This window comes from Elephas maximus, chromosome 14 (genome assembly GCF_024166365.1).
Source record: "Elephas maximus indicus isolate mEleMax1 chromosome 14, mEleMax1 primary haplotype, whole genome shotgun sequence".
Lineage (NCBI taxonomy): Eukaryota > Metazoa > Chordata > Mammalia > Proboscidea > Elephantidae > Elephas > Elephas maximus.
Window position 1 is genome coordinate 39,746,063 of NC_064832.1, and position 23,631 is coordinate 39,769,693.

The following is a 23,631-nucleotide window of genomic DNA, read 5'->3' on the forward strand; positions in this document are numbered from 1 at the left end:
CGTGTTATTTATGAAAATTGGTAGTGGTTGGCTTTTTTTCTTTTAAACCAGCTGAATTTATATGAAAGACCGTCATTCTTCAGGGATGTACTAATGTGACTTTCACTGTATCTATTTTTTTTATTAAAGAAATAAGTATAACCTCAGACAACATTTCTCAGCAGATGTTTTCAGTACTTTATTACGACCCGATCACAGTGTGCTGTGACTTTGCCTGCTCCTCTTTACACTCTGTTCTCTCAAGGCAGAGATCCTGTTTCATGTATTTCTGTATTCCCAGTGGATAGTAGATCCGTCAAAAACATATACAGAACTGTGTGAATGAGAGAAGGAATGAATGAATGATTCAGTTGCCTGCTAACCAATCAAGAAAATAGAATAGGTAGCTGTAACAAGTAGGTAGGATTTCTGTGCTGAAGTTGCTGCAATTTTTAATGTCAGAAAATTTGAAGCGTGTCTTCTTGTTAGGAGGAAGACTCTTCAGTAAGAAGTCGAGACAATAACTTCTCTTGCCCCGCTGCCTCTCATTCATCCCTTTACTGCATGAGTCCATTAAGTTGCATGCAGTTGACTCCAACTAATAGACAAGCCAACTGATAGTGGCTTAAACTGTAAGGACATTTATTATAGTTGTTAGGTGTTGTTGAGTGAGCTCCGACACATAGCAACCCCATGTGTAACAGAACAATTTTGTGCCATCCTCACAATCGTTGCTATGTTTGAACCCATTGTTGCAGTCACTGTGTCAATCCATCTCGTTGATGGTCTTCCTCTTTTTCACTGACCCTCTACTTTACCAAACATGATGTCCTTCTCCAGGGATTGGTCCCTCCTGCTAATGTGTCCAGGGTAACCAAGATGTGGTCTCGCCATCCTTGCTTCTGAAGAGCATTCTGTTTTGTAGATTGAAATTAAGTATCTGCAGGACTGGCTCAGAAGCTTAACAATGTCACTGCGGTCACAGGCTCTTCCATCCTTGCTACCTTCTTCTTGTTGCCACATGGTCACCAGATGGAGGATACGGCTTCCTCCATCACATCCTTACTCAATTGTGTCCCAAGGCAGGAAATGAGGGTGGGGTGGGGGAGGGTGTGTCTGTGTCTGTGTGTTGAGGGAATGTATCCAAGTTGGTGAAAGAGCTCTCCTGGTGACCTTCTCTTCTTTTACCTGGGAGGAAAATCTTTCCCAGAATCCTCCTAACAGGCTTTGTCTACATCTCAGGTCACATGGTTTCCCCCAGACCAATCACTAGCAAAGAGTAATGGGATGACTGTGCTTAATTTTAAAAAGTTAATTTTAATTTTTTAATTAAAAAAAAATACCAACCATAATTCATCTGACTTCTGTTTAAAAGAAAGAAAGAGGGAGTGGCTAAGGATAAGCAACTAGAAATGTCTGCTGCACCACACTTAGTCTCCAGGCGGAAAGTGGTGATTTTTGTGTTGTCCAGTCATACCTCCGATAGCTAACTTTTCTTCCAAGAGTATACTCTGGCTATTTATATATTTTACAGATGACCATTAAGAATCATGAGCTTGAGCAGAAGCCTCGAATATATGGGCCTCGTCAGAATTACAGGGCTTCATGAGTCATGGCCCCTCCCTGCCCCAGCTTTGGGCTGCTTTGCCCTGGAACATCTTTAAAAAGAAGAGTTATAATTTACAAGATCCATGTTTTTTCCAATTTATTTCATAGGTAAGAGGAGAACACTTCTTAGGATTACAGTACACTTTACCTAAAAGGAAGTGGAGTTTGTTGGCTGTGAGAAGCCCATCAGGGGTCTTGGCGTGTACATCAGGTTGTATCAAAAATGTAAGGGTTCATGATATTTTGTGGCTTGGGAAAATGTTTGATCCCTTTAATGAACATAATAGTGTCTGTCTCAGTCCTTGGAATGACTTGAGCTCCTTCAACCCTCAGAGAAAATGCAGTCCAAGCACTTCTCCACACACATGTGAAAGCAGACAGCAGTGTGGCAGCTTTTCTGAAGGACTGGTGGCTCTTCAGCACACGCCTGTCCCTGGGAAACAAGCCTTTTCAAATGAGAGGCCTTCCCTGGTCTCTGTTCCAGTTCCTGGGTTAGACTGTTCTGTACTTCCTGCCTGGCACTCGTTATGAATCCTTGTTAGTTCATGTCAGAGATGCCTCCTTGGCAGATGTGCTGCTTCCATCCGTCTAGACAAATGTATTCCCATGAGTGAGTATAATGACATCCATTAAGTGACGCAAAATCAGCTCAACTCCCTGTGCTAGGGCTGTAATAACAAAATACCACAAAATGGGTGTCTTTAAAAAACAGACATTTATTTTCTCACATTCAGGAGGCTCCAAGTCCGAATTCAGGGTATCGGCCATGTCGGTTCCTTCTGTGGGCCTCTCCTAGGTTTTGGTGGCTGCTAGCAGTACTCAGTGCCCCTTTGCTGCTTATAGGTGCACCTGCCTCTGTTTTCACTTGGTGTCCCCCCCACATGTGTCTGTCCCCCTGTGTCCACATTTGCCTTTATAAGACACTATTAGAAGGGATTACGTTTAGGACCCACCCTACACCGATATGATCTCATGAACATAACAAATGAAAAGCCCTACTTCCAAACAGGATGCCATTCACAGGAACAGGGCTTAGGACTTCAACATGCCTTTTGGGGACACACAATTCAACTCCATAACACTCTCCCAAATACCTTGCTTTTAATTAAATATCCCTAGTATTTTATGTTATGTGTTTCTCTGGAATAAATCAGAATTTGGCTGGTGATTGTTTTTGTCAAGAATTTGTTGGTTTTTAAACATCTCTAGATTTTTATTCAGGGTTGACATGGGGCTGCCTTGTTGTTGGTAACATGACCAGAGTCATTTCCGAGGCAGATGGCCTGGCAAGACACAGAGGTGGCAAAGAGAAGCCAGTTCCCTTCTGCCCAGAAATCTCACAGCCCGTTTTCTGCTGGCTTCTGATGGCCCATGTCTTAGTTATCTAGTGCTGCTGTAACAGAAATACCACAAGTAGGTGGCTTTATCAAACAGAAGTTTATTTTCTCACATATTTGGAGGCTTGAAGTCGGAATTCAGGGCACTGGCTCTAGACGACTCTCTCTCTCTCTGAGGGCTGTGGGAAAGATTCTTGTGCCTTTTCAGCTTCTGCTCCTTTGTTCCTTGGTGATCCTCATGTGGCCTGGCACATCTTCCCCCATCTGTGCTTGCTTGCTTGCTTGTTTAATCTGCTCTTTTATGTCTCAAAACAGATGGATTTAATACACACCCTACACTAATCCTGCCTCATCAACATAAAGCCCATTCCCAAATGGGATTATAATCACAGGTATAGGGGTTAGGATTTATAACACTGGGGGGACACAATTTAATCCATAATACAATACCCCATTATAGGTGTCTTTGGAATTTCAAAAGCTAGATCTTTGGAGTAACTCAGAGGGGCTCTTTTAGAGGCTTTCTTTCTTTTGCCTTTTGCCATCATTTTTAGTAGCTGTTCTTAAAAGGCTGTTCTCTTAAAGTAGAATAAATGGGTTGTGTGAAATGTCTGAAGAGAGATCACTAATGTTTGATGAAAATAAAGTTGTGGTTGTTGGGTGCCAACTCATACCAACCTTACAAAACAGTAGAAGTGCCCCGTAGGGTTTTCTAGCCTGTAATCTTTATGGGAGCAGATTGCCAGGTCTTCCTCCTCAGGAGCCACTGCGTTAGTTCAAACTGCCAACGTTTGGTTAGGAGCCAAGCACTTAACCATTGCGCTACCAGGGCTCCTTGGAAGTAAAGTTACTAAAACACATAAACATTTTCTTTTCACACCTCTTCCAAAGCTCTTTTATTTATTTTTAAATGACGTAACAGAATATATATTAAAAAGTGAGGGTTAGTTTTCGGAGCAGTTATTCCAATAATGGTGTCATTTCGCAAACCATTTTTAGAACTTCCCTTTTAAAATTGGCCCGTGAAAGTGTCACAACCCTTAAAAGCAAACTGGTTTAAGTATTGTATAATTGCACCTGGGTTTGACGAAAATCCCAGTCTGATTGCCTTATGTACCAGATTTGAAATCATTGAATCAGGCACAGCTTGTCAACGCTGGTTGGAATGGTAGAAAATCATTTCGTTCAAACCTCTTTGTTTCTTAAGAGAAAGTTTAGGCCCAGAGAAGTTAAGTGACTTCCCAAAGGCCACACAGCAACTTAACAAATAGCCTATACCAAAAATCAACTCCAAGTGTCCTTTGGAGGTTTATTAAAAAATCATATCCATTTTTAAAGAGGACATAATTGACACCATTGAAGATATTCCAAAAGAACCTTCCATGGATTCTGAGGATCCTTTCAGAAGTAGTCCAGAAGTGTTTAGGAAAATGCAACATTATTATAATAATGTATCTTTATGTATAAAAACAAATGTACCTTTTTATTGTAATAAAGGTATCTTTATGTATAAGTTCAATTATGTTTATTTTTTAAAAAACCTTTTAGACTGTAGTCATACTGCTTATATAGATTTTTTAAAATTAGCAATAGGACAAAATCCTATCCTGATTTTGAGATGTTTCTTTTTTTCCTTTTCCTTATTTCTCATGGAGAGCTTCTGCAGGATGGTGCAAAGATCTCCAAACAGCATCGCCAGGGCTGAGGCAACCTCGTCCCTGTGTTGCAGTAGAACTGCACTGAACCACCAGCTGCGTATGGCTGTTTTAGTTTAACTAATCGAAATTAGAAACCCAGGTCCTCAGTTGCACAAGCTGCATGGCAAGTGCTCAGTAGCCAAATCGGGCTAATGGCTACCATATTGAACACCACAGGTATCGAACTTTTCCATCATCACAGGAAGTTCTGTCGGCCAGGCCGGTCTAGAATTCTTGTACTCAGTTGACATATTTTAATAGGCAGCATATTTTTACAGTACCTATGGGCAAATTGGAAACCCTGGTGCCGTAGTGGTTAAGACCTACAGCTGCTAACTAAAACGTTGGTAGTTCAGATCCATCAGGTGCTCCTTGGAAACTTTATGGGGCAGTTGTACTCTTCCTGTAGGGTTCCTATGAGTCAGAATTGACTCAACAGCAGTAGGTTTTTTTGTTTGTTTGTTTGTTTTCAATGAGCAAATTGGAAAGTGGTGGCATGTTCTAGAGAAGGTATTTTACATGGTCATTTATTCTCCAAATATTGCTAGCTATTGTGCATAGTTTAAGAAAAAAAATTTTTTTATTTTCACTCATTTTTAGCATGATTATGTCTATGGGATTCATATCAATTGTAATGTCCTGGCTGCTAAATTCTCTTGGTATATACTGAAATTACAGCAAAACCTTTGTTAATGCTGCCAAAGCCATTGGCAGAAAAATGCAGTTAATTAAAATCTCTTTATGATGTCCTAACATTTCAAGTGAACTAATCTGGACATAAGACAATGGAAGTTGTGTTGAATTCATTTTTAATAACCATTTTATTTGCAAAGACCTCAAATTACCTACCTACTTTCATTGATCCCAACGTCAAGAATGAAGAGCCCACATACTAGCAAGGGGTGGGTCCTCTCTAAAGACTGACCTAGCTTCAGGCCCACTGCAAGCTCCCCTGTTTCACTGTCAGCAATTTGAGGACAGTGACCATTCCTCCATGGCTTTGTAGGCTTCACTCCATGGGGCTTCTCATGGTGCCCCCTACCCATAAAACATTCTAAGTCTTATTTGAACAAATAAATGAATATTTGATCTGCTTTTCCCTGAAAATCATTACATTTGAGCACAGGCTCGTGCTGTATATGAAATACGAATGTTTTCAGTTGTTTTTATTATGGAGTAGTATCTACAAACTGACTACTAGAATTGGAATTCCTAAGTGGTTTTCAATCCTTTTGGTGAATCTGTGCTGAAAGAAATTGGGGACCTGTGAGCCACATCTTTGCTATAGGCTCTCAGAGAAGAGGGCTAAAGTGTAGCTTAGGCTGTTTCAATTGCAGGTATAGTAAATCCAGTTTTAAAACAAAGATGAATTGGGAAAGCTACAAAATACCATAATAAAATTAGAATAGCCTCAAAAAATAAGTAAGTCGTCGTGTGTATGTGTGTGTGTGCGTGTGTGTGTGTGTTGTACCATTGTTAGTTGCTGGCCAGCTGGCTCTGACTCTTGACGACCTTGTATACAACAGAAGGAAACATTGCCTGATCCTGTACCATCCTCATAATCATTGCTGTGTTTGAGCCAATTATTGCAGTGATATATATATCACTGAGATATGCATACATTTTGGGTTTCTTTTCATGTATTTTATACAAAATGGCATTTCTCAGAGTAATGGGATTTCTTTGAGAATAGATAGGTAACAGAGAATAGGTAGTAGATACATGTATATCTACTGTGGCTCGGCTGGAACAGCTGGGCAGTGATTCTTTGAGCCACTGAGAAAGTGTCAGTCTCTGGTAAGATCCACTTTCTCTGCTCTGGGTAAGTCTGATCAGTTGTGTAAATAGGTGCTGGTGACATGTTCTACATCAGGAGAATTCTGAAGCTGTAACCTGGGTCAGCTCCTTTTCTTCATGTAATTCATCCGCTTTCCAACTAAATGGATCACGAATCTGATGACATGTTTGCCAAACACAAGCATCTGTTGTGTCCTATGTGCTGAGGTTATGGAATACCTTGAGGATTTAGAGGAATAGAAGTCTTTCTGTCATGCCACTCCTGGCTTTGATCATGGGATAGTGACAATCTCTCACTTCTTCACTTTTAGATAACAGTCAACAGAGACAGTGGTGAAGATGTCAGCTCTCCCAAACATGGGAAGGAGGACCCAGACAACATGCCCCACGTGGGTGGCAATACGTGGGCTGGTGGAACAGGTTGGTAACATGGGCATTCTCCCGGGTCGGGCTTCACAAAGTCCCACAAGCCTGTGTAGCTAGCACACTGCCATGAGAAGGCTCCAGGGAACAGCCTTCCTCTCAGCCTTTAGTCAGTCGGATTGTCCTCTTACCCTCTGCCCCAGCTCAACATCAAAACATGGGAAGAGCGTGGCATTTCGTGTCTGGTAGATTCTACTGCCTTATGATTTAAAACTATTCTTACCCTCCCTGGGTTGTTTTATCAGTAAATGGAGCATAATATTAACTGCCTCACAAGGTTATAAAACCGAAAAAAAACACAGATCTATTGCCATCGAGCTGATTCCAGCTCATAGCGACCTTACAGGACAAAGTAGAACGGCCCATAGGGTTCCCAAGGCTGTAGCCTGTATGGAAGCAGACTGCCACATCTTTCTCTCACGAAGCAGCTGGTGGGTTTGAACCACCGGCTTTCCAGTTAGCAGCCAAGTGCTTAACCGCTTCGCCACCAGAGCTCCTTCAGGTGATGGTGAAGGTTAAACGAGATTATGATCGTAAAGCACTGAGCACAAAGTATTGCAGAATGCATGTGTAATATATTCATTAAAGTGTTAATCCCTTCTTTTAAATTCCCTGCCCTGGGGATCATGCCAGAAATCCTCAGTGAGTTCTTTCTTAGCCAACTGATTTCTCAAAGAAACGGTCCCTGTCTCCCACATCTCAAGAGTGAGTGTGTTGAGGATGCAGGATCTTGAGATAAGAGAGTTGATGGCGGTGGTTCACTCCTTCCTTTTGGCCGCCTTACTAGCACATTGTTCCCATGACTGCCGTCTTCCTCTTTCCTCTGTGGCAGCTGGAGCAGACACATCTGCTGGGCCAAAGGAATAGGGCCAGACTGTGAGAGCACCGTCTGATCTTATCTCCACTGGGAGTGCTGGCACGAACTCCCTACTTCACCTTTCCTTGGTTTGGTCTGTGCCTTTTGCCCTTGGCAGCCTCAAGAGGAAATGAGTTTCTGTGCTGGGACAATGCACTACCAAATAGGCCTGTGGACTTCTTGCCTACTCTGTTTATTCATCAAGCATCAGCTTTAAAGAAAAAGTATTTTTAGACATGCCCTTTGATCTGGAAATCAGTGTCAAGCCAGCAAGATTTAACCCATATGGAATGCCTTGTGGAGCACGCCGGCCAGATGTAGGTTTGTCAGCAGTGGACTGCTTTGGAGTGGAAGTTTTCGCTTATTCTTCAGCTTGAATCCACCAGCGAGCTTCTCTCTCCAGACTGAAGACCCTGCTTTTGCTTCCCTCAGCCTTAATTGTTCCAGCTATCAAGGCTGATTGCCTCAAACTCTATTTTTCTCTCTGTAATTCTCCCCCCTCACAATTCTCTACTTTGTACTTAGCTCTGTAGGTCATTTGACTACCTTTTCATCATCAAAGTCCCTTCCTTCCCTATTCTCACACTTATCTTAAGGAGCCCTGGTTGTGCAGTGGTTAAGCGCCTGGCTTCTAACTGCAACATCAGCAGGTCGAACCCACCAGCTGCTCTATGGGAGAAAGATGTGGCAGTCTGCTCTCATAAAGATTACAGCCAAGAAAACCCTATGGGGCAATTCTACTTTGTTTTATAGGGTCACTATGAGTCGGAATTGACTCAACGGCACACAACAATCTTGTGAACTGATTGTGACGTCCAAGGGTAGCCTCAAGATTGTGCTTTGCAGTCCTAGAACCTCCAGGCGAGTATTTTCATTTAAGTAGTGCATATTAGGAGCCCTGGTGTCACAGTGGTTAAAGCGCTCAGCTGCTAACCGAAAAGTTCAGCGATTTGAGTCCACCGGCTACTCCATGGGAGAAAGACATTGCGGTCTGCTTCTGTAAAGATTTACAGCCTTAGAAACCCTATGGGGCAGTTCTGCTGCATCCTATAGGGCTACTATGAGTCGGAATTGACTGGACAGCAGTGGGTTTGGGCTGGGTTATTTTTGTTTTGTTTTTAGTGCAAATTAAAGGCTCTAGGAAGTGGCTGCAACCCTGGTGGCCTAGTGACTAAGGGTTACAGCTGCTCACCAAAGGGTCAGCAGTTCAAGTCCACCAGGCGCTCCTTGGAAACTCTGTGGGGAAGTTCTACTCTGTCCTGTAGGGTCACTACAAGTAGGAATCGACTCCACAGCAACGGGTTTGGTTTTTGATTTGGTTAGGAAGTGGCAGTCACAAGGAACTCTCTCCTCTCACCCCCGCCTTCATCCTAATATGACTTTCCCAAGGGGCCAATGACTCATGCTGAACGACTCTCACACCAACCTGTGAACAGTTGTGGGCCCTTTTCCTCCTTTCACTACAATGATGCCATCTCAGTTGCAGGGAAGTTTGAAACTCAAATTCATCATCCACTCATGCCTAAGGACAACCTCCTATAGAAAGGGGGTCAGGTCACAGTTCATTGTTATCGTCCAGCTACTGGTTCCCTCCCCTATAGGCTGCCCATCAGTGACAGCCAGGAATCACACACGTCCGAGAAAGAATTTTCCACCACCAATTTCTAAATAAAAATGAAATGATGTGCACAAGCCAAAGAGCAAAAACACTGCAGTTAATAGGCTATGTTCATGGTATTTCCCAAAAGGAAGTGACCTACCTGGACTTTCATAAGTCCATACTGAGTCCTCGCCTTCATTTTATTAGACCAATTAAACTTTCGAGGGAGAAAAAAAAAAATGTAAACATAACTTAATCAAAGTCTAAAAGTTTCCAAAATTTCTGCATTATGAAACTAGAAATTACCTCATTCTGTGTGACTGGGAATTGCTTAAATGTAATAATAACAAGAGCAATCATATGTAGCTCTTATTATGTGTCAGATTTTAGCCTCATGACAGTCCCATGAAGGAAATAATATTACTATCTCCATTTAACAGACATGGAGACTGAGACACAGAGGAGTTAAGTAACTTCCTTGAGGACACGTGGCTAGTGAGTCAGAGCCAGGATTCAAACTCAGCAATCTAGCTTAACTGCAATACTATGCCACACCTCCAGTACTGGATTCTCTTCCAAATTTCCAAGTTCTGACGTGTAAATGAACGAAAGAAACTGGTTACTAGTGCTTTAATCAGTATAAAGCCAAATCAAACCACACTCATTGCCATCAAATCAATTCTAACTTATAGCAACCCTAATGAACTGCTGACCTCTTGGTTAGCAGCCAAGCTCAAGACCACTGTGACACCAGGGCTCCCATCAGTGTAAAGCAGGGGTAATAAGCTGGTGGTCCAGAGGTCAGACCTAGTCAGCAAATGCATTTGAATTTGAATGTATTTATATAAGTCCTCTCTGGTAAGTCAAAGTCCTCATCCCTTCTTAATAGTATTACACCCAGCCCACTTGACTTGTTTACATTACTTACCTGGCCTTTTAAGGATTTAATTTATATTTATAATATTAAAAGTTTATATAATATATATGTAAATATGAACTTGGCTTTGTATTGGAAAACTGTTCTGAAACTGGCGATGTTTACCTGTTGTACATTTTTCTAAGCTAAAAGTCAAAGTTGGTATAGTAATTGGCTTTTAATCTTGGCTTAAAAAAAAAGTTGCTGTTGAGTGGATTCCAGCTCATGGTGACCACACGTGTTTCAGAGTGGAACTGCTCCATAGGGTTTTCAATGGCTGTGACCTTTAGGAAGCAGATTGCCAGACCTTTCTTCCAAGGCACCTCTAGGTGGGTTTGAACTGCCCGTTTGCACCAGGGACCTTCATCTTGGCTAAGCCACTAATATTAGGTCATGAATAGGTCACTTAACTGCTCTATGCATCATTTTTTATAATTTGCAAACAGTATCTATAGCCTAGTTATCTCTCAGTGTTCTAAGGAAAAATGAGGTAGCATATGAGGGAAGAGAAGTTTTGCTCATTTGGTTAATAGACACACTAGTAAAAATGTGTACAAAGTGTCTATGACGTTCCAGGCCACTCTTGTAGGTACAGAGGTACAAAGATATATAAAATATGATTCCCTCTAGCATACAGTTAGTAAGAAAAGAAAATCAATATTAAAAAGTAACCAATAGTGCACAAGCACATTGACCTGTATGAGGCAGAGCCATCGGGTGAGGTGTCACAGAGTTTGGACTGAGCCTTGGAATGGTTAGGGTTTGGATAGGTGGAGAAAAGGAAATGTATTTCTGACTAGGGAAATACCATATTTCCAGAAGAAAAGTCATTTGGGTGTTTAATTACAAATTAAGTACAATGAATATACCTCATAGGACTGTCTTAAAGGCATGGACTGACATTTTTTTTGTGTTCAGGTTCAGAATAACCATTGGGATTTTCGTGTTTTCCTTCCAGGGGGAAGAGACACTGCAGGTCTTGGTGGCAAAGGAGGCCCGTACCGGCTAGATGCAGGCCATGCGGTATACCAGGTGTCTGAGGCTGAGAAAGATGCAGTTCCTGAGGAAGTGAAGAGAGCTGCGAGAGAGATGGGCCAGAGAGCCTTTCAACAGAGGTGAGTGTTCCCCCAGCCCATCTAGAGCAGTGGTGGCCACTGTGGTGAACTGTCATAGCAGACTGTGCGTGTTCCCAGATCTGTATGACTCTCCACCTCATTCAGCAACTCAGACCCCAAACTGAAATCCATAGCCACCCTCCCTCTTCAGTGGAGTTAGCCAAATGAACAAAATCACCTGTTCTTTCTAGTCAGCAACTCTTATATTTATGGATTGTGTGCGACTGTGGAGAAGAAAGAATGAACACATTAAAAAGTAAAACCAAAGAGATTTCTCTTAAGAGAATTTTTTTTTTTTTTACCTTTTTTGTGTGTGTGTGCTTTAAGTCGAAGTTTACAGCTCAAGTTAGTTTCTCATACAAAAATTTATACGCATATTGTTACGTGACCCTAGTTGCTCTCCCTGTAATATGACCGCACATTCCTTCTTTCCACCCTGGATTTCCCGGGTCCATTCAACCAGCTCCTGTCCCTTCCTGCCTTCTCATCTCGCCTCCGGACAGGAGCTGCCCATCTAGTTTCATGTATCTACTTGAGTTAAGAAGCACACTCTTTACAGGTATCATTGTATGCCTTATAGTCCAGTCTAATCTTTGAAGAGTTGGTTTTGGGAATGGTTTTAGTTTGGGGCTAACAGAGAGTCTGGGTGCCATGTCTTCTGGTGTCCCTCCAGTCTCTTAAGAGAAATTTTTAAAAACTCAGTTGCCATCAAGCTGATTCCAACTTATGGCGACACCGTGTGTGCCAGAATAGAACTGTGCTCTACAGGGTTTTCCATGGCTGATTTTTTGGGCGTAGTTTGCCAGGCCTTTCTTCCAAGGCACCTCTGGGTGGACTACAACCTCCGGCCTTTTGGTTAGCAACCAATCATGTTAAGTGTTTGCACTACCCAGGGACTAACTGAAACTGACATCACTCAATTCACGTCTATTCCTAGGCCACATACGGAATTCAGAAAACTGTAAGTGATGGTTCATTCTTGCTCACAGATTAGTGCGGAGACAGGACTAGTACACACCACACGTACATGCACACGTACACACACACCTGTAAAGTGAAATGCTAAATTCACTTGGCACTGGGGCTATGCCCTCTGGGAGTACAAAGACAGTGAGGCCAGTGGGCTGATATGAGGTGGGGCCAGAGCTGAGTCTTGAAGTTCAGCCAGGATTTGGACAGGGGGAAGGGACAAGACAGGACAGTCCAGGAAGGGAGAAGTAACTGAGCAGAGGCACCAAGGTAGGATGGGCATATTGTCCGTGGAGGAGAGAGCCAGCTGGTCTACCAGGAGAAAGCTTACCAGCTGAAGAGTAGGATATGAGGCTGGATGGGGAGGCCCTTGTCAGTAGGTGGAGGCCTGGAAATCCAGGCTGAAGAACCTGTGGCTTTCACGTAATCCAGGGCTGTTCTGGGCCACTCTGATGGGACCCCATCTAAAAAAAGAACCTACATGATGCTTTCGTTAGACAGCCACATATATTCTTCGGCCAAAAGTAAAAAATGCCAAAGGACCAGCAATATCTCCTTTAGTTCGAGTTGAGGGACTTGGTAGTGGTGTGGGAAGCAGATTTGCATTTTTGTGCTCAATTAAAGGAGCTGGGTGCAGTTAGAAAAAAACATGCTGGAGTGTATGTGAGTTATGAAATCCCTCCTACGCAGAACATCTGCTGTTGCTACAGGACATGCTGTGCTTACACATCCTGCAAGTAAACAGAACAAACAATGGAGACAGAAAGCACACCCTCAGGAGAGCCTGCGAGCCTAGGGCCTCAGGGGCCAGCAGGTAAATAACCCCACAGCGGCAGAGGCAAGAGGGTTACTGGCAGCCCTTCTGCTGGCTTCCTTAGTGACCATAAGCAGTTTATTTACCCTCTCAGTGTCCACATTTGCTCTTCTTTCCCTCCTTACAGAGAAGTTATGAAGACAGATACTGTGTTAGGGATGAAAGCAGTTTAAACTTCTCAAAAAAAAAAAAATAGAGAACTACTATAATGAAAAGTCTTTTGGGAGGAAAATATTGCTGTACATTTGATATAAACAAGAAAGTGTCCACTTAGGAAAAGAACCAAACAATTAGATAGGGGTCATTCTCCCCTCCCCGACTAAAGAGTTCCTGTTGTTGCCAAGCTCAAAGCCTCGCCAGCAATTTTCTGGCCTGAATTCTTATATAAGCAGACAAGCGGATAGATGCCTTGACACACAGGTAGTTCCGGGGGGAGGAGGACAGGGGGCAGCAAGGCTCTCAATAGTGCCTGGACACAAGTCTACAGCCTCTTCTCCGATTCCCAGAATAAGGGTAAGAAACCTGTTCTACTAAGGACCATTGTCCCACAGGGGAAAGAAGTCAAGGGGCATCTGTGAAAATGAGGCAAGTGTCCCTGGATGGTGCAAATGGTTTATGCACTTGGCTGCTAATCAGAAGTTTGGAAATTCAAGTCCACCCAGAGGTATCTCAAAAGAAAGGCCTGGCAATCTGCCTCCAAAAAGTCAGCCATTTTTCTGACACACATGGAGTCACCATGAGTCAGAGTCAACTCGATGGCAGCGGGTTACTGGTGGTCATGGATTAAATTTTGCCCCCCCTCAACACATACAAAATATATGTTTGAATCCTAAACCCTCTGTATCTGTGGAATAGTTGTTTTAACTGGTCTTCCTTGCAGGTATATGGATATTCTTTTATCACTGACTGGCAGCACTATATTTCAGGATAGATCTTGAAATGTTCTTTTTTCATTTTACTTGGATCCACAATCAACACCCATGGAGGCAAGAAATTAAACAACATATTGCATTGGGCAAATCAACTGCAAAAGACCTCTTTAAAGTATTAAAAAGCAAAGATGTCACCTTGAAGACTAAGGTGTGCCTAACCCAAGCCGTGGTGTTTTCAACTGCCTCATATGCATGTAAAAGCCGGCAATGAATAAGGAGACTGAAAAAGAATTGATTTCTTTGAATTATGGTGTTGGCGAAGAATATTGAATATACCATGGACTGCCAGAAGAACAAAGAATTCTGTCTTGGAAGAAGTACAGCCAGAATGCTCCTTAGAAGCAAGGATGGCAAGACTTCATCTCAAGTACTTTGGACATGTTATCAGGAGGGACCAGTCTCTGGAGAAGGACATCATGCTCGGTACAGTAGAGGGTCAGCATGAAAAAGGAAGACCCTCAGTGAGATGGATTGACACAGTGGCTGCAACAATGGGCTCAAACAGAGCAACCATTTTGAGGATGGTGCAGGCTCGGGCATTGTTTCGTTCTGTGGTACGTAGGGTCGCTAGGAGTCAGAACCGACTCAACGGCACCTAGCAACAACAACAACCATTTGCAAAATTGATCAGCTGTACACAGTGGATCTCAGCTTATTTTCCTCATAAGTGACCCAAAATTGTAGTATTTAAGTCTGACCCATATGAAAAAGTAAATTGAGAACTTAAATTCTCTCATGTAACAAAAAATATACCCTTTACAAATATATAGTGCCGATCAAGTACAGTTAGCCCACATAGGTTACTGGAATGTGATACAGCTGTGCCCTGCAGTTTTGATCTGGGCTAAAGAAGCAGAGAGACACATTTTCACGAGATAGTGTTGTGGGCTTGAGAACATTAGCGATGGAAGGTCATCTGATCCAGCGGCTAAAATATCCTGTTTTCCTTTCCCATTCCTGCTTTAGTCTTCGAAGATCTTTCAGAATTTGTTGTCAGCTTTGAATACCTTGTCGGTGAGCTTTCTGAAAGCTCACACAACCTGGAATATGATTTCCAGGTTGCTTCATAATTAAAACGGCATGTCATACATTTTGGGGGGCAACATGATCTCACCAGAGGTGGCCCTATAGCTGGAGTGAACTCTGACCACTCTCCAAAGACCAGTCTGCTGAATGAGACTTACCAACCACTTGACTCCTTCAGTTACCTTCACATTTTATTTATATAGGTAGTCTCCATTTTTTCCCTAATCAGTACTAATCTCCTTTCCTTGGGGAAGAGCACATGGACTTCATAGGTCTGCAGTGGGTGAGTGGTAGGGCACAGACGCTGCAGCGTTCAGTGTACCCAGCCTCTGTCAGCTTGATACTTGAGATATAACTTAATCTAATGAAAATGTACAGAGAGGCTTAAGAGACTTTGAAAACTAAGCACAAGAGATATTGTTAGGAGTCCTGTATACATACTTGTATTTGTTCTTCAGCACAGAGAATAAATTAGAAGGGCACCGTGGCACGTCACTTTGGGAAACAACCGTTTTGGTATTACAGTGGCCTTGCCTGTGTGTACTTTTGCACAGCCAGTGTTTTCAGTGCACTATCAGAAGCATTTTCTGAGTGCCACTGTGTACAGGCATTGTGCTAGGTACCGAGGATTTGAGTGAAAATAAGACTTGACCCTCCTCTCAGAGGAAGAGAATAGAAAGTATCAGAGTGCGTCCCATGTGATAAATGTATTTTTCATTAAGCTTTTGATCCAGTTGTACATACACACATATATAAATTTGTGTGGACTGGTTGTCAGCGTAAAACATATTTCCTACTGCGAGTGATGATCAGAAAAGTTTGAAAAATGCTGCAGTAGAGACAGGCATATCCCTTAAAAGCAATTAAGTGTATAGGTTCCAGGGTCGATGTTTGGATAAGGTACATGAAGACAGGAAGGGTCAGTTTTACCCCATGGGATCAATCAAGACTTCAAAGGAAGTGGCCTTTGAGCTGGGAAAGCTGAGTTGCTATTAGCTAACCCAGCTGGGTGGTAGGGCAAGAATTGCAAATCTGCCCCATGGTGGCAATGGTTGTTAGGTGCCCTCAAGTTGGCTCCAACTCATAGTGATCCTACATACAACAGAATGAAACGCTGCCCAGTCCTATGACATCCTTACAGCTGTTGCAATGTTGGAGCCTATTGTTGCAGCGACTGTGTCAGTTCATCTTTTTGAGGGTCTTCCTATTTTTCGCTGACCCTCTACCAAGCATGATGACCTTCTCCAGGAACTGGTCCCTCCTGATAACATGTCCAAAGTAACTGAGAGGAAGTCTCGCCATCCTCGCTTCTAAGGAGTATTCTGGTTCTAAGTCTAACTTTATGTGATTCTAATAAACTTCTAGCACTCTGCCCTATATGAATGCTTTCTTCCTAGTGCTTGGCCTGACAAGGAGGAAGAGACCATTTTCCAGCATTTGAGGTTTGTGTTCCAGCCTATTGTTGTATTTGTTTGTTGCCCTCAAGCTGATGCCGACTCATGACAACCCCATGTGTGCAGAGTGGAACTGCACCATGGGGTTTTCAAGGCTGTGACCTTTGGGAAGCAGATCACCAGGCCTGTCTTCCAAGGCGCCTCTGGGTGGGTTCAAAACAGCAACCTTTTGACTAATAGTCAAGCACGTAACCATTTGAGCCAGGGACTCCTCTGTTCCAGCCTAAGGTGATAAAAATATAATTTGGGTAAGAGTTTCAAGGTACACTGGGATTCACACCTCCCAGCATTGTGTGCTTCGGATGTGTGCTAGAATCCAGGCCTTCCAACATTGTATATGCATGCATGCACACACGTACACGCATGCACGTGCACACACACACAGTAGTTTAAAGACTATGTGCTTAATTAGGCTTTTGAAATATGTAATCATTATTCCCTGTCCTAGTATCAAAAACCCATAGTATCAAAAACTCCCACGTGTCTGTCAGTTTGTCGTACTGTGGGGCTTGCATGTTGTTGTGATGCTGGAAGCTATGCAACCGGTATTCAGATACAAGCAGGGTCGCCAATGGAGGACAGGTTTCAGCTGAGCTTCCAGAGTAAGACAGACTAGGAAGAAGGATCCGGCAGTCTGCTTCTGAAAAGCATTAGCCAGTGAAAACCTTATGAATAGCAGCAGAACATTGTCTGATATAGGGCTGGAAGATGAGCCCCCCAGGTTGGAAGGCACTCAAAAGATGACTGGGGAAGAGCTGCCTCCTCAAAGTAGAGTCAACCTTAATGACGTGGATGGAGTAAAGCTTTCGGGACCTTCATTTGCTGATGTGGCACAACTCAAAATGAGAAGAAACAGCTGCAAACATCCATTAATAATTGGAACCTGGAATGTAAGAAGTATGAATCTAGGAAAATTGGAAATCATCAAAAATGAAATTGAATGCATAAACATCGATATCCTAGGCATTAGTGAGCTGAAATGGACTGGTATTGGCCATTTTGAATCAGACAATCATATAGTCTACTATGCTGGGAATGACAACTCGAAGAGGAATGGTGTTGCATTCATCTTCAAAAAGAACGTTTCAAGATGTATCCTGAAGTACAGTGCTGTCAGTGATAGGATAATATCCATACGCCTACAAGGAAGACCAGTTAATACGACTATTATTCAAATTTACACACCAACCACTAGGGCCAAAGATGAAGAAAGAGATTTTTATCAGCTGCTGAAGTCTGAAATTGATCGAACATGCAATCAAGATGCATTGATAATTACTGGCGATTGGAATGCGAAAGTTGGAAACAAAGAAGAAGGATCAGTAGTTGGAAAATATGGCCTTGGTGACAGAAACAATGCCGGATATTGAATGATAGAATTTTACAAGACCAACGACTTCTTCATTGCAAATACCTTCTTTCACCAATATAAACAGCGACTATACACATTTATGGACCTCGCCAGATGGAACACACAGAAATCAAATTGGCTGCATCTGTGGAAAGAGACGATGGAAAAGCTCAATATCATCAGTCAGAACAAGGCCAGGGGCCGACTGTGGGACAGACCATCAATTGCTCATATGCAAGTTCAAGCTGAAACTGAAGAAAATCAGAGCAAGTCCACGAGAACCAAAATATGACCTTGAGTATATCCCACCTGAATTTAGACACCATCTCAAGAATAGATTTGATGCACTGAACACTAGTGACCGAAGACCAGACGTGTTGTGCAGTGACATCAAGGACATCATAAATGAAGAAAGCAAGAGGTCACTGAAGAGACAGGAAAGAAAGAAAAGACCAAGATGGGTGTCAGAGGAGACCCTGAATCTTGCTCTTGAGCGTCGAGCAGCTAAAGCAAAAGGAAGAAGTGATGAAGTAAAAGAACTGAACAGAAGATTTCAAAGGGCCTCTCGAGAAGACAAAGTAAAGTATTATAATGACATGTGCAAAGAACTGGAGATGGAAAACCAAAAGGGAAGAACACACTTGGCGTTTCTCAACCTGAAAGAACTGAAGAAAAAATTCAAGCCTCGAGTTGCAGTAGTGAAGGATTCCATGGGGAAAATATTAAACGACCCAGGAAGCATCAAAAGAAGATGAAAGGAATATACAGAGTCATTATACCAAAAAGAATTGGTCGATATACAACCATTTCAAGAGGTGGCCTATGATCGGGAACTGATGGTACTGAAGGAAGAAGTCCAAGCTTCTCTGAAGGCATTAGCAAAAAACAAGTCTCCAGAAATTGATGGAATATCAATTGAGATGTTTCAACAAACAGATGCAGCACTGGAGGTGCTCACTCGTCTATGCCAAGAAATATGGAAGACAGCTTCCTGGCCAACTGACTGGAAGAGATCCATATTTATGCCTATTCCCAAGAAAGGTGATCCAACCGAATGTGGAAATTATAGAACAATATCATTAATATCACATGCAAGCAAAATTTTGCTGAAGATCATTCAAAAATGGCTGCAGCAGTATATCAACAGGGAACTGTCAGAAATTCAGGGCAGTTTCAGAAGAGGACGTGGAACCAGGGATATCATTGCTGATGTCACAGGGACCCTGGCTGAAAGCAGAGAATACCAGAAGGCTGTTTACCTTTTTTTTATTGACTATGCAAAGACATTTGACTGTGTGGATCATAACAAACTATGGGTAACATCGCGAAGAGTGGGAATTCCAGAACACTTAATTGTGCTCATGAGGAGCCTTTACATAGATCAAGAAGCAGTTATTCAGACAGAACAAAGGGATACTGATTGGTTTAAAGTCAGGAAAGGTGTGTGTCAGGGTTGTATTCTTTCACCATACCTATTTAATCTGTATGCTGGACAAATAATATGAGAAGCTGGACTTTATGAAGAATAATGGGGCATCAGGAGTGGAGGAAGACTCATTAACAACTTGAGTTACGCAGGTGACACAACCTTGCTTGCTGAAAGTGAAGAGGACTTGAAGCACTTACTAATGAAGATCAAAGACCACAGCCTTCGGTATGGATTACACCTCAACATAAAGAAAACAAAAATCCTCCCAACTGGACCAGTGAGCAACATCATGATAAATGGAGAAAAGATTGAAGTTGTCAAGGATTTCATTTTACTTGGATCCACAATCAACAGCCATGGAAGCAGCAGTCAAGAAATCAAAAGACGCATCGCATTGTGTAAATCCGCTGCAAAGGACCTCTTCAAAGTGTTGAAGAGCAAAGATGTCACTCCGAAGACTAAGGTGCGCCTGACCCATGGTATTTTCAATCACATCATAAGCATGTGAAAGCTGGACAATGAATAAGGAAGACCAAAGAAGAACTGACGCCTTTGAATTGTGGTGTTGGCGAAGAATATTGAGTATACCATGGATTGCCAAAAGAACGAACAAGTCTGTCTTGGAAGAAGTACAGCCAGAATGCTCCTCAGACGCAAGGATGGTGAGGCTGCATTTTACATACTTTGGATATGTTGTCAGGAGGGATGAGTCCCTGGAGAAGGACATCATGCTTCGCAGAGTACAGGGTCAGCAGAAAAGAGGAAGACCCTCAACGAGGTGGATTGTCACAGTGGCTGCAACAATGAGCTCAAGCATAACAACGATTTTGAGTATGGCGCAGGACCGGGCAGTGTTTCATTCTGTTGTGCATAGGGTTGCTATAAGTCGGAACCGACTCGACGGCACCTAACAACAACAAAAACAGTATCAAAAATAAAAATAAAAACCCTGTTGCCGTCGATTCGATTGTGACTCTTAGTGACCGTACAGGACAGAGTAGAATTGCCCCATAGGGTTTCCAAGGAGCGCCTGGTGGATTTGAACTGCTGACGTTTTGGTTAGCTGCCGTAGCTCTTAACCACTACGCCACCACGATTTCTGTCTTAGTATCAGTGCCCTTTATATTTATAGAAGTTTTAACTGTGTGATTACATCAATGCTCCTTTAGAGGGATGTGGATACGATACTATAAAACCCAAGAGAGCTTCGCTAGGTGAGTGAACCTTCTACTTATTTAAATAACGCTGGGTCATCTTTATTAATTTTGGTCATTTCGTTTCAATTTATTTTGAGCACCTATTATATACCAGCTTTTTTTCATCATGCTAAGGCACTGTGCGTATAAGACGAAAAAGACTCAGCCCTTAACTAAAGGAGCGTGGGACCAAGTTGGGGAGGTAGGTGGCAGACGATAGCACATTAGTAAATGCCCTGATAGTGGTCAACAGGAGGTGATATGAGAACACAGAAGCAAGACCTGGGGATCAGAGCAGGCTTCCCAGGGGAGATGATCATGGATTTGTCTTGAAAGGTAAGTGGAGGCTAGTAGGCAAAGAGGCAGGGAAGGGACACTCTGGGCGGGTGGGGGAGAGGCCTGCACAAGGGCACAGAAGTGGGGACGCATGCCGTGTTCAGTGGGACAGCAGCAGGAGCAAATGATGAAGAGGAAGAGAGTTGGACCAAGAGCTAGGATTTCAAAGCCACAATAATATTAAAACATAATTATCCTGTAAAAAGTATATAGTCAGCAGTTTCAGAAAACTCTTGCATATGGACACATAGCATACGTTAAATTACATTCTTTGCTATCTGGGCCAACCAAAGAGATGGCCTCAGTCTTGAAAAGCAAACCGTGTTGATCTCTAAGAATCTGCCATGTGAACTGATAGCTGCCAGCATCACAACATGTCTTTGGAATACTGCAGGAGTGGGCTATAGAGCTAGCCAGGCTCATGAGAGCCTAGTCCAGTGTGCACATTTCTTACTAACTCCATGTTCAGCGACCTCACTGTTGGCAGCTTAAAATCGATCATGATGGGGTATTTACACTGTGGAAATCAGCAAATGCTACAAGTCAGGGCTTTTTTTTCATCCTGCAGAGTCACTTATTAACTGTTTACCAGCACACCACTGGACATTTCCTTCCTTTGAAACTCCAAACTGGAGACATCATTTCTTTCCTTTTCTTTACAAGGCAACCCGAGTTACCAAGCCAGTTTGCTACAGCTCTACCAATAGATGAATGGAAGTAAAAGACCCACAGTTATGTGAGTTAAGCTGTTGGCTTTCTCCCGCTCTGTTTCAGGCTTAAAGAGATCCAAATGAGTGAATACGATGCTGCAAGCTATGAAAGATTTTCAGCTGCTGTTCGTCGACAGGTACACTCCCTCCGAGTCATCCTGGATAACTTACAGGTAATCTTCCGTTTGTGGACCAAGAAAATAATCTGACACAAAGCTGGACCCATCCCAAAACTACCCTAATCCGCCAGTCCAAAAAAATCAATCAATCAATGTTGGTATAAAACTGTGGACTCCCCATGGCTTTTTAAATTGAGAATGGTAAGAGAAAATATTTGACTGCACCTTCCGTCCTGTCCAGGAAGCAGTAATTTTACCAGCAACCTAGCAGGCACCAAACTTCCTGATTCCGCCACAAAAGATCTGTGAGCACCCATCTCTGTGAGAAATTCACAAATAGAATTCTCTCCCAGCACATTGTTTTACTGGCATTCACTGGAGGAACAGAGGAGCGTTTTGGATTATCTAGGGTGTGCATTCGCTATGACTCCAGGCTTCTTCCCTTCCTGCCCCCTCCTTGGTGCCAGCCTTTTTGTAGTTTCACAGAACCAGTTAATATTGCTAAAGCTTCTAAGATATTGGTTAAGATGCTTTAATATTTCCTAAACAATGACTTGACATTGGGAAATTTTACATTTGAAATCATGTTCTGGTCAATTCTCACAGATAATTAAGGAAGGGTACTAAGTATGTTCTGGAATCCTTAAAAATGAAATTTTTTTTTTTTTTAAATGGTTAACATGAAAGGTTGACGGTTTGAGTCCACCCACAGGCACCTCAGAAGAAAGGCCTGTCAATCTACTTCCAAAAAATTAGTCATTAAAAACCCCATGGAACACAGTTCTACTCTGACACACAAGGGTATTTTTGTTTGTTTGTTTTTTAAGGATTTTCTAAAATCACGAAAGAAGTAAGATTATTTCGCCTAAAGACAGAGTAAAGCTTTATTTCAGGGAAGTAGGGGCCACGCTGTGTCTCCCCACTCTACTCTGGAATCTTCTGTTTCCTGTTTGTGAAGTGTTTGAAGCTGATTCCTTCAATCTTACCCTTTACCTCTTTGGTTCTTGTTTTTAATTCTCTTTTGGGAGAAAGTTTTATTATTTTTGGTAATTATTGGGTGTAAGAAGTCCTATGTTGCGGTTTCAATCCACCATTATTATGGATTGAATTGTGTCCCCCAAAATATGTTTTGAAATCCTAACCCCTACACCTATGGATGTCATCCCATTTGAGAATATGGTTTTCTTTGTTACATCAATGAACCCATATTGGCGTAGGATGTCTTTTAAAGCTAATCATTTTTTAGATGTAAAAAAAGCAGATTAGACACAGAGAGGGGAACATAAACTGGGGGAAGATAGACACCACGTAGAGATCACCAAGGAATAAGAAACAGAAGCTGAAAGAGACAAAGACCTTCCCCTAGAGTTAAAGCCCTGAATTTGGACTTCTAGCCTCCTAAACTGTGAGACAATAAATTTCTGTTCTTTGAAGACACCCACTTATGGTATTTCTGTTATAGCAGCACTTGGAAAGTAAGACAGCCATCTTAACCCAAAACTCTGGGAATGTCTCCTCTTTAAAAACATCTTTACTACGTTGGGAGATAAGGAAAAGTTCCATTTCCAGGAGGAACGATTTTTATAGTGATTAACTAGATGCCTAGTTTCAAATCCTGAGGAATGTAAAAGTTAAGCCATTTGCTTAAAAAAAGAAAATCCACATGCAGTTATTTAGAATAAAGCAGCATAAGATTTTATATAAAAAACCTGTTGCTGTTGAGTCAATTCCAACTCATAAAGACCTTATAGGACACAGTAGAACTGCCCCATAGGGTTTCCAAGGAGCGCATGGTAGATTCAAACTGCTGACCTTTTGGTTAACAGCTGAACTCTTAACCACTTTGCCACCAGGGTTTCCAGATTTTATATAAACAAAAAACCAAACCCAGTGCCATCGAGTTGATTCCGACTGATAGTGACCCTATAGGACAGAGTAGAACTGTTCCATCGAGTTTCCAAGGAGCG

At 42.4% G+C, this 23,631-nt stretch overlaps 1 protein-coding gene across 2 annotated transcripts in view; it reads left to right on the top strand.

The window, feature by feature from the left end:
* VWA8 (von Willebrand factor A domain containing 8) overlaps positions 1-23,631 on the top strand; it is a 481,697-nt gene that overhangs the window by 385,480 nt on the left and 72,586 nt on the right. For both annotated transcript variants that reach the window (XM_049853196.1, XM_049853197.1), the window contains 3 exons: positions 6,730-6,838; positions 11,172-11,328; positions 21,610-21,718. In XM_049853196.1, the coding sequence (XP_049709153.1) occupies positions 6,730-6,838; positions 11,172-11,328; positions 21,610-21,718 (375 nt within the window). The remainder of the gene's footprint in view (positions 1-6,729; positions 6,839-11,171; positions 11,329-21,609; positions 21,719-23,631) is intronic.